The sequence below is a fragment of the Salmo salar genome, unplaced genomic scaffold, assembly GCF_965601325.2.
Source record: "Salmo salar unplaced genomic scaffold, fSalSal1 ptg000229l, whole genome shotgun sequence".
NCBI classification, from domain to species: domain Eukaryota; kingdom Metazoa; phylum Chordata; class Actinopteri; order Salmoniformes; family Salmonidae; genus Salmo; species Salmo salar.
This window is the reverse complement of record NW_027675335.1, coordinates 1,039,421-1,051,628: the sequence shown is the minus strand read 5'-3', so window position 1 is coordinate 1,051,628 and position 12,208 is coordinate 1,039,421. Positions and strand designations below refer to the sequence as shown.

The following is a 12,208-nucleotide window of genomic DNA, read 5'->3' as shown; positions in this document are numbered from 1 at the left end:
ACGCTCCTCAACCACCCAGGTGAATCATCCTCCTCGTTATACGCTCCTCAACCATCCAGGTGAATCATCCTCATTATACACTCCTCAACCATCCAGGTGAATCATCCTCATTATACACTCCTCAACCACCCAGGTGAATCATCCAACACATTATACACTCCTCAACCACCCAGGTGAATCATCCAACACATTATACACTCCTCAACCACCCAGGTGAATCATCACTCCTCATTATACACTCCTCAACCACCCAGGTGAATCATCCTCATTATACACTCCTCAACCACCCAGGTGAATCATCCAACACATTATACACTCCTCAACCACCCAGGTGAATCATCACTCCTCATTATACACTCCTCAACCACCCAGGTGAATCATCGTCATTATACACTCCTCAACCACCCAGGTGAATCATCCAACACATTATACACTCCTCAACCACCTAGGTGAATCATCCTCCTCATTACACACTCCTCAACCACCCAGGTGAATCATCCAACACATTATACACTCCTCAACCACCCAGGTGAATCATCCAACACATTATACACTCCTCAACCACCCAGGTGAATCATCACTCCTCATTATACACTCCTCAACCACCCAGGTGAATCATCCTCCTCATTAAACACTCCTCAACCACCCAGGTGAATCATCCAGCACATTATACACTCCTCAACCACCCAGGTGAATCATCCAACACATTATACACTCCTAAACCACCCAGGTGAATCATGCTCCTCATTATACACTCCTCAACCACACAGGTGAATCATCCTCATTATACACTCCTCAACCACCCAGGTGAATCATCCACATTATACACTCCTCAACCACCCAGGTGAATCATCCACATTATACGATCCTCAACCACCCAGGTGAATCATCCTCCTCATTATACACTCCTCAACCACCCAGGTGAATCATCCTCCTCATTATACACTCCTCAACCACCCAGGCGAATCATCCTCCTCATTATACACTCCTCAACCATCCAGGTGAATCATCCTCCTCATTATACGCTCCTCAACCACCCAAGTGAATCATCCTCCTCATTATACACTCCTCAACCACCCAGGTGAATCATCCAAGACATTATACGCTCCTCAACCACCCAGGTGAATCATCCAAGACATTATACGCTCCTCAACCACCCAGGTGAATCATCCTCATTATACACTCCTCAACCACCCAGGTGAATCATCCAACACATTATACACTCCTCAACCACCCAGGTGAATCATCCAACACATTATACACACCTCAACCACCCAGGGGAATCATACTCCTCATTATGCACTCCTCAACCACCCAGGTGAATCATCCTCCTCATTATACGCTCCTCATCCACCCAGGTGAATCATCCTCCTAATTATACGCTCCTCAACCACCCTCGTGAATCATCCTCCTCATTATACGCTCCTCAACCACCCAGGTGAATCATCCTCCTCATTATACGCTCCTCAACCACCCAGGTGAATCATCCTCCTCATTATACACTCCTCAACCGCCCAGGTGAATCATCCAACACATTATACACTCCTCAACCACCCAGGTGAATAATCCTCAGTATACACTCCTCATCCACCCAGGGGAATCATCCAACACATTATACACTCCTCATCCACCCAGGTGAATCATCCAACAGATTATACACTCCTCAACCACCCAGGTGAATCATCCTCCTCATTATACGCTCCTCAACCACCCAGGTGAATCATCCTCCTCGTTATACGCTCCTCAACCACCCAGGTGAATCATCCTCATTATACGCTCCTCAACCACCCAGGTGAATCATCCTCATTATACACTCTTCAACCACCCAGGTGAATCATCCCCCTCATTATACACTCAACAACCACCCAGGTGAATCATCCCCCTCATTATACACTCCTCAACCACCCAGGTGAATCATCCTCATTATACGCTCCTCAACCACCCAGGTGAATCATCCAACACATTATACACTCCTCAACCACGCAGGTGAATCATCCTCCTCGTTATACGCTCCTCAACCACCCAGGTGAATCATCCTCCTCGTTATACGCTCCTCAACCACCCAGGTGAATCATCCTCATTATACGCTCCTCAACCACCCAGGTGAATCATCCTCATTATACACTCTTCAACCACCCAGGTGAATCATCCCCCTCATTATACACTCAACAACCACCCAGGTGAATCATCCCCCTCATTATACACTCCTCAACCACCCAGGTGAATCATCCTCCTCATTATACGCTCCTCAACCACCCAGGTGAATCATCCAACACATTATACACTCCTCATCCACCCAGGTGAATCATCCTCATTATACACTCCTCAACCACCCAGGTGAATCATCCAACACATTATAAACTCCTCAACCACACAGGTGAATCATCCTCCTCATTATACACTCCTCAACCACCCAGGTGAATCATCCTCCTCATTATACACTCCTCAACCACCCAGGTGAATCATCCAACACATTATACACTCCTCATCCACCCAGGTGCATCATCCTCCTCATTATACACTCCTCAACCACCCAGGTGAATCATCCTCATTATACACTCCACAACCACCCAGGTGAATCATCCTCATTATACACTCCTTAACCACCCAGGTGAATCATCCTCCTCATTATACACTCCTCAACCACCCAGGTGAATCATCCAACACATTATACACTCCTCAACCACCCAGGTGAATCATCCTCATTATACGCTCCGCAACCACCCAGGTGAATCATCCTCATTATACACTCTTCAACCACCCAGGTGAATCATCCTCCTCGTTATACGCTCCTCAACCACCCAGGTGAATCATCCTCATTATACGCTCCGCAACCACCCAGGTGAATCATCCTCATTATACACTTCTCAACCACCCAGGTGAATCATCCCCCTCATTATACACTCCTCAACCACCCAGGTGAATCATCCTCATTATACGCTCCTCAACCACCCATGTGAATCATACTCCTCATTATACGCTCCTCAACCACCCAGGTGAATCATCCAACACATTATACACTCCTCATCCACCCAGGTGAATCATCCTCATTATACACTCCTCAACCACCCAGATGAATCATCCAACACATTATAAACTCCTCAACCACCCAGGTGAATCATCCTCCTCATTATACACTCCTCAACCACCCAGGTGAATCATCCTCCTCATTATACACTCCTCAACCACCCAGGTGAATCATCCAACACATTATACACTCCTCATCCACCCAGGTGAATCATCCTCCTCATTATACACTCCTCAACCACCCAGGTGAATCATCCTCATTATACACTCCTCAACCACCCAGGTGAATCATCCTCATTATACACTCCTCAACCACCCAGGTGAATCATCCTCCTCATTATACACTCCTCAACCACCCAGGTGAATCATCCAACACATTATACACTCCTCAACCACCCAGGTGAATCATCCTCATTATACACTCCTCAACCACCCAGGTGAATCATCCTCCTCACTATACACTCCTCAACCACCCAGGTGAATCATCCAACACATTATACACTCCTCAACCACCCAGGTGAATCATCCTCCTCGTTATACGCTCCTCAACCACCCAGGTGAATCATCCTCCTCATTATACGCTCCTCAACCACCCAGGTGAATCATCCAACACATTATACACTCCTCAACCACCCAGGTGAATCATCCTCCTCGTTATACGCTCCTCAACCACCCAGGTGAATCATCCTCCTCGTTATACGCTCCTCAACCATCCAGGTGAATCATCCTCATTATACACTCCTCAACCATCCAGGTGAATCATCCTCATTATACACTCCTCAACCACCCAGGTGAATCATCCAACACATTATACACTCCTCAACCACCCAGGTGAATCATCCAACACATTATACACTCCTCAACCACCCAGGTGAATCATCACTCCTCATTATACACTCCTCAACCACCCAGGTGAATCATCGTCATTATACACTCCTCAACCACCCAGGTGAATCATCCAACACATTATACACTCCTCAACCACCTAGGTGAATCATCCTCCTCATTACACACTCCTCAACCACCCAGGTGAATCATCCAACACATTATACACTCCTCAACCACCCAGGTGAATCATCCAACACATTATACACTCCTCAACCACCCAGGTGAATCATCCAACACATTATACACTCCTCAACCACCCAGGTGAATCATCACTCCTCATTATACACTCCTCAACCACCCAGGTGAATCATCCTCCTCATTAAACACTCCTCAACCACCCAGGTGAATCATCCAGCACATTATACACTCCTCAACCACCCAGGTGAATCATCACTCCTCATTATACACTCCTCAACCACCCAGGTGAATCATCCTCCTCATTAAACACTCCTCAACCACCCAGGTGAATCATCCAGCACATTATACACTCCTCAACCACCCAGGTGAATCATCCAACACATTATACACTCCTAAACCACCCAGGTGAATCATGCTCCTCATTATACACTCCTCAACCACACAGGTGAATCATCCTCATTATACACTCCTCAACCACCCAGGTGAATCATCCACATTATACACTCCTCAACCACCCAGGTGAATCATCCACATTATACGATCCTCAACCACCCAGGTGAATCATCCTCCTCATTATACACTCCTCAACCACCCAGGTGAATCATCCTCCTCATTATACACTCCTCAACCACCCAGGCGAATCATCCTCCTCATTATACACTCCTCAACCATCCAGGTGAATCATCCTCCTCATTATACGCTCCTCAACCACCCAAGTGAATCATCCTCCTCATTATACACTCCTCAACCACCCAGGTGAATCATCCAAGACATTATACGCTCCTCAACCACCCAGGTGAATCATCCAAGACATTATACGCTCCTCAACCACCCAGGTGAATCATCCTCATTATACACTCCTCAACCACCCAGGTGAATCATCCAACACATTATACACTCCTCAACCACCCAGGTGAATCATCCAACACATTATACACACCTCAACCACCCAGGGGAATCATCCTCCTCATTATGCACTCCTCAACCACCCAGGTGAATCATCCTCCTCATTATACGCTCTTCATCCACCCAGGTGAATCATCCTCCTAATTATACGCTCCTCAACCACCCTCGTGAATCATCCTCCTCATTATACGCTCCTCAACCACCCAGGTGAATCATCCTCCTCATTATACGCTCCTCAACCACCCAGGTGAATCATCCTCCTCATTATACACTCCTCAACCGCCCAGGTGAATCATCCAACACATTATACACTCCTCAACCACCCAGGTGAATAATCCTCAGTATACACTCCTCATCCACCCAGGGGAATCATCCAACACATTATACACTCCTCATCCACCCAGGTGAATCATCCAACAGATTATACACTCCTCAACCACCCAGGTGAATCATCCTCCTCATTATACGCTCCTCAACCACCCAGGTGAATCATCCTCCTCGTTATACGCTCCTCAACCACCCAGGTGAATCATCCTCATTATACGCTCCTCAACCACCCAGGTGAATCATCCTCATTATACACTCTTCAACCACCCAGGTGAATCATCCCCCTCATTATACACTCAACAACCACCCAGGTGAATCATCCCCCTCATTATACACTCCTCAACCACCCAGGTGAATCATCCTCATTATACGCTCCTCAACCACCCAGGTGAATCATCCAACACATTATACACTCCTCAACCACGCAGGTGAATCATCCTCCTCGTTATACGCTCCTCAACCACCCAGGTGAATCATCCTCCTCGTTATACGCTCCTCAACCACCCAGGTGAATCATCCTCATTATACGCTCCTCAACCACCCAGGTGAATCATCCTCATTATACACTCTTCAACCACCCAGGTGAATCATCCCCCTCATTATACACTCAACAACCACCCAGGTGAATCATCCCCCTCATTATACACTCCTCAACCACCCAGGTGAATCATCCTCCTCATTATACGCTCCTCAACCACCCAGGTGAATCATCCAACACATTATACACTCCTCATCCACCCAGGTGAATCATCCTCATTATACACTCCTCAACCACCCAGGTGAATCATCCAACACATTATAAACTCCTCAACCACACAGGTGAATCATCCTCCTCATTATACACTCCTCAACCACCCAGGTGAATCATCCTCCTCATTATACACTCCTCAACCACCCAGGTGAATCATCCAACACATTATACACTCCTCATCCACCCAGGTGCATCATCCTCCTCATTATACACTCCTCAACCACCCAGGTGAATCATCCTCATTATACACTCCACAACCACCCAGGTGAATCATCCTCATTATACACTCCTTAACCACCCAGGTGAATCATCCTCCTCATTATACACTCCTCAACCACCCAGGTGAATCATCCAACACATTATACACTCCTCAACCACCCAGGTGAATCATCCTCATTATACGCTCCGCAACCACCCAGGTGAATCATCCTCATTATACACTCTTCAACCACCCAGGTGAATCATCCTCCTCGTTATACGCTCCTCAACCACCCAGGTGAATCATCCTCATTATACGCTCCGCAACCACCCAGGTGAATCATCCTCATTATACACTTCTCAACCACCCAGGTGAATCATCCTCCTCATTATACACTCCTCAACCACCCAGGTGAATCATCCAACACATTATACACTCCTCATCCACCCAGGTGCATCATCCTCCTCATTATACACTCCTCAACCACCCAGGTGAATCATCCTCATTATACACTCCACAACCACCCAGGTGAATCATCCTCATTATACACTCCTTAACCACCCAGGTGAATCATCCTCCTCATTATACACTCCTCAACCACCCAGGTGAATCATCCAACACATTATACACTCCTCAACCACCCAGGTGAATCATCCTCATTATACGCTCCGCAACCACCCAGGTGAATCATCCTCATTATACACTCTTCAACCACCCAGGTGAATCATCCTCCTCGTTATACGCTCCTCAACCACCCAGGTGAATCATCCTCATTATACGCTCCGCAACCACCCAGGTGAATCATCCTCATTATACACTTCTCAACCACCCAGGTGAATCATCCCCCTCATTATACACTCCTCAACCACCCAGGTGAATCATCCTCATTATACGCTCCTCAACCACCCATGTGAATCATACTCCTCATTATACGCTCCTCAACCACCCAGGTGAATCATCCAACACATTATACACTCCTCATCCACCCACGTGAATCATCCTCATTATACACTCCTCAACCACCCAGATGAATCATCCAACACATTATAAACTCCTCAACCACCCAGGTGAATCATCCTCCTCATTATACACTCCTCAACCACCCAGGTGAATCATCCTCCTCATTATACACTCCTCAACCACCCAGGTGAATCATCCAACACATTATACACTCCTCATCCACCCAGGTGAATCATCCTCCTCATTATACACTCCTCAACCACCCAGGTGAATCATCCTCATTATACACTCCTCAACCACCCAGGTGAATCATCCTCATTATACACTCCTCAACCACCCAGGTGAATCATCCTCCTCATTATACACTCCTCAACCACCCAGGTGAATCATCCAACACATTATACACTCCTCAACCACCCAGGTGAATCATCCTCATTATACACTCCTCAACCACCCAGGTGAATCATCCTCCTCATTATACACTCCTCAACCACCCAGGTGAATCATCCAACACATTATACACTCCTCAACCACCCAGGTGAATCATCCTCCTCGTTATACGCTCCTCAACCACCCAGGTGAATCATCCTCCTCATTATACGCTCCTCAACCACCCAGGTGAATCATCCAACACATTATACACTCCTCAACCACCCAGGTGAATCATCCTCCTCATTATACGCTCCTCAACCACCCAGGTGAATCATCCTCCTCGTTATACGCTCCTCAACCATCCAGGTGAATCATCCTCATTATACACTCCTCAACCATCCAGGTGAATCATCCTCATTATACACTCCTCAACCACCCAGGTGAATCATCCAACACATTATACACTCCTCAACCACCCAGGTGAATCATCCAACACATTATACACTCCTCAACCACCCAGGTGAATCATCACTCCTCATTATACAGTCCTCAACCACCCAGGTGAATCATCGTCATTATACACTCCTCAACCACCCAGGTGAATCATCCAACACATTATACACTCCTCAACCACCTAGGTGAATCATCCTCCTCATTACACACTCCTCAACCACCCAGGTGAATCATCCAACACATTATACACTCCTCAACCACCCAGGTGAATCATCCAACACATTATACACTCCTCAACCACCCAGGTGAATCATCCAACACATTATACACTCCTCAACCACCCAGGTGAATCATCACTCCTCATTATACACTCCTCAACCACCCAGGTGAATCATCCTCCTCATTAAACACTCTTCAACCACCCAGGTGAATCATCCAGCACATTATACACTCCTCAACCACCCAGGTGAATCATCCAACACATTATACACTCCTAAACCACCCAGGTGAATCATGCTCCTCATTATACACTCCTCAACCACACAGGTGAATCATCCTCATTATACACTCCTCAACCACCCAGGTGAATCATCCACATTATACACTCCTCAACCACCCAGGTGAATCATCCACATTATACGATCCTCAACCACCCAGGTGAATCATCCTCCTCATTATACACTCCTCAACCACCCAGGTGAATCATCCTCCTCATTATACACTCCTCAACCACCCAGGCGAATCATCCTCCTCATTATACACTCCTCAACCATCCAGGTGAATCATCCTCCTCATTATACGCTCCTCAACCACCCAAGTGAATCATCCTCCTCATTATACACTCCTCAACCACCCAGGTGAATCATCCAAGACATTATACGCTCCTCAACCACCCAGGTGAATCATCCAAGACATTATACGCTCCTCAACCACCCAGGTGAATCATCCTCATTATACACTCCTCAACCACCCAGGTGAATCATCCAACACATTATACACTCCTCAACCACCCAGGTGAATCATCCAACACATTATACACACCTCAACCACCCAGGGGAATCATCCTCCTCATTATGCACTCCTCAACCACCCAGGTGAATCATCCTCCTCATTATACGCTCCTCATCCACCCAGGTGAATCATCCTCCTCATTATACGCTCCTCAACCACCCTCGTGAATCATCCTCCTCATTATACGCTCCTCAACCACCCAGGTGAATCATCCTCCTCATTATACGCTCCTCAACCACCCAGGTGAATCATCCTCCTCATTATACACTCCTCAACCGCCCAGGTGAATCATCCAACACATTATACACTCCTCAACCACCCAGGTGAATAATCCTCAGTATACACTCCTCATCCACCCAGGGGAATCATCCAACACATTATACACTCCTCATCCACCCAGGTGAATCATCCAACAGATTATACACTCCTCAACCACCCAGGTGAATCATCCTCCTCATTATACGCTCCTCAACCACCCAGGTGAATCATCCAACACATTATACACTCCTCAACCACCCAGGTGAATCATCCTTCTCATTATACACTCCTCAACCACTCAGGTGAATCATCCACACACACGTATCATTTCAACCAAGCCAATTAATTTGGTAAACTTTTCTAAAAACATGATTCCACTTTGACGTTATGGGGTAATTGTGTGTAGACCGGTGACACTAAATCCGAATTGAAATCCGTTTTTTTACATTCTGCCTGTAAACACAACTTTCTGAAGCCGTTGTTTGTGTGCCTGATTCTACCCTTCTCCGTGTATTTAGACATAAAGCACCGGCGAATCCCCTTGCTGTTCTTTGCCAACAAGATGGACGTGAGAGACGCCCTTTCTTCAGTCAAGGTCTCCCAGCTCCTCTGTCTGGAGAAAATCAAGGACAAGCCCTGGCACATCTGGTAGATGGACTCGTTATAAAAACACCCAGAATCCATTGTTGGCACACATTTAACGTTTCTAGACCAGGTCCATGATTCAGTCAGTTACAGTACATTTAGATTTAATACGGTCTGTTTTTTTTTTGGTCCAACCTTCAGAACAGGCCTTTTTATATATATATATATATATGACAAAACGCTTCCTTTTCTAATTGTTGTTGAAGCGTTGGTTTTTCACTGACTTGCTCTCTTTGTGTCTGTTTCAGTGCCAGTGATGCTGTGAAAGGAGAGGGTTTACTAGAAGGCGTTGATTGGCTGCAAGGTATTAGCAGACATTCCACACTCTCTCTCTGTCATGGTTTCAGCTCACCAAATGGGTTTGATTGATTTACCATAGTTATGTGATATGAAGAAACGATAGCTTCATTTAAATCATGGTTTATTTCCATTTTGACTTCCATCTGTAGATGAAATGACCCTGTGAGTATTTTACGTCATTAGTGTAGTAGACTGGCAGTAGAACCCCATAATGGTCCTTTAGTCCACGTCATTAGTGTTTAGTGTAGTAGACTGGCAGTAGAACCCCCATAATGGTCATTTAGTCCACGTCATTAGTGTTTAGTGTAGTAGACTGGCAGTAGAACCCCATAATGGTCCTTTAGTCCACGTCATTAGTGTTTAGTGTAGTAGACTGGCAGTAGAACCCCATAATGGTCCTTTAGTCCACGTCATTAGTGTTTAGTGTAGTAGACTGGCAGTAGAACCCCATAATGGTCCTTTAGTCCACGCCATTAGTGTTTAGTGTAGTAGACTGGCAGTAGAACCCCTATAATGGTCCTTTAGTCCACGTCATTAGTGTTTAGTGTAGTAGACTGGCAGTAGAGCCCCATAATGGTCCTTTAGTCCACGTCATTAGTGTTTAGTGTAGTAGACTGGCAGTAGAACCCCATAAGGGTCCTTTAGTCCACGTCATTAGTGTTTAGTGTAGTAGACTGGCAGTAGAACCCCTATAATGGTCCTTTAGTCCACGTCATTAGTGTTAGTGTAGTAGACTGGCAGTAGAACCCCATAATGGTCCTTTAGTCCACGTCATTAGTGTTAGTGTAGTAGACTGGCAGTAGAACCCCATAATGGTCCTTTAGTCCACGTCATTAGTGTTTAGTGTAGTAGACTGGCAGTAGAACCCCATAATGGTCCTTTAGTCCACGTCATTAGTGTTTAGTGTAGTAGACTGGCAGTAGAACCCCATAATGGTCCTTTAGTCCACGTCATTAGTGTTTAGTGTAGTAGACTGGCAGTAGAACCCCATAATGGTCCTTTAGTCCACGTCATTAGTGTTTAGTGTAGTAGACTGGCAGTAGAACCCCCATAATGGTCCTTTAGTCCACGTCATTCCAGTCGTCTGCCTTGGTCAACATTCCCTTTCTCCCTTTGTGACGTGTCTCTAGATCCCTGTAAACCTTCCGCTGTTCATAGCTCCTCTTATGACCTCTTATAACCCTCCTCTCTTGGAGAACAATTTGAGATCTGATTGGTCTCCGTTTTTTTTTTTTTTTATCCAGATCAAAACGATGAGAACGTGAGAGGTTGAGAGAACGACGCGACGGAGGGGTGGGGAGGGGGGAAATGCCATCGTCTGGGTGGCGTCATGGCAACACTGGAGTCCCTCGGGCGTTGACCCCAATGGTGTAAATTCTCAACATGACTCTCACCACCACCCAACCACACACACACACACACACACACACACACACACACACACACACCACACACACACACGTCTCAGAAGAGTTGGAGCCAGCTATGACCTTTGACCTTTAAACATCAACCAGTCTGGATGAAGGAATAGCCTTACCAACGGCCCCTGGAAATAGATATTATTTCGTCAGATAATTCACACATCTTTGCCACCAATTTCTCTTTTTTACCCTCATTTCAAATGACCCACTCCCAATAAACCAGTTTTAAATGGAGTATTGTTTTGTTTTGGATTGATATTTTACAGTAATGTTTTGACTGATATTCTACAGTAATGTTTTGGACTGATATAATACGGTAATGTTGTGGACTGATATTCTACATTAATGTTTTGACTGATATTCTACAGTAATGTTTTGACTGATATAATACGGTAATGTTGTGGACTGATATTCTACAGTAATGTTTTGGACTGATATTCTACAGTAATGTTTTGACTGATATTCTACAGTAATGTTTTGGACTGATATTCTACAGTAATGAGAACAGGGCTCCGGGCAGCCGAGCGGAAATGAAGGAAAACTCGCCTCTAG

The 12,208-nt window shown here is 45.9% G+C and overlaps 1 protein-coding gene across 1 annotated transcript in view; it reads left to right on the top strand.

The window, feature by feature from the left end:
* LOC106594530 (ADP-ribosylation factor-like protein 6) overlaps positions 1-11,890 on the top strand; it is a 290,187-nt gene extending 278,297 nt beyond the window's left edge. The window contains exons 6-8 of the mRNA XM_045714020.2: positions 9,809-9,938; positions 10,184-10,239; positions 11,480-11,890. Coding sequence (XP_045569976.1) covers positions 9,809-9,938; positions 10,184-10,239; positions 11,480-11,508 — 215 coding nt within the window. The 3' untranslated portion in view covers positions 11,509-11,890. The remainder of the gene's footprint in view (positions 1-9,808; positions 9,939-10,183; positions 10,240-11,479) is intronic.
* Positions 11,891-12,208: the final 318 nt, after the last annotated feature.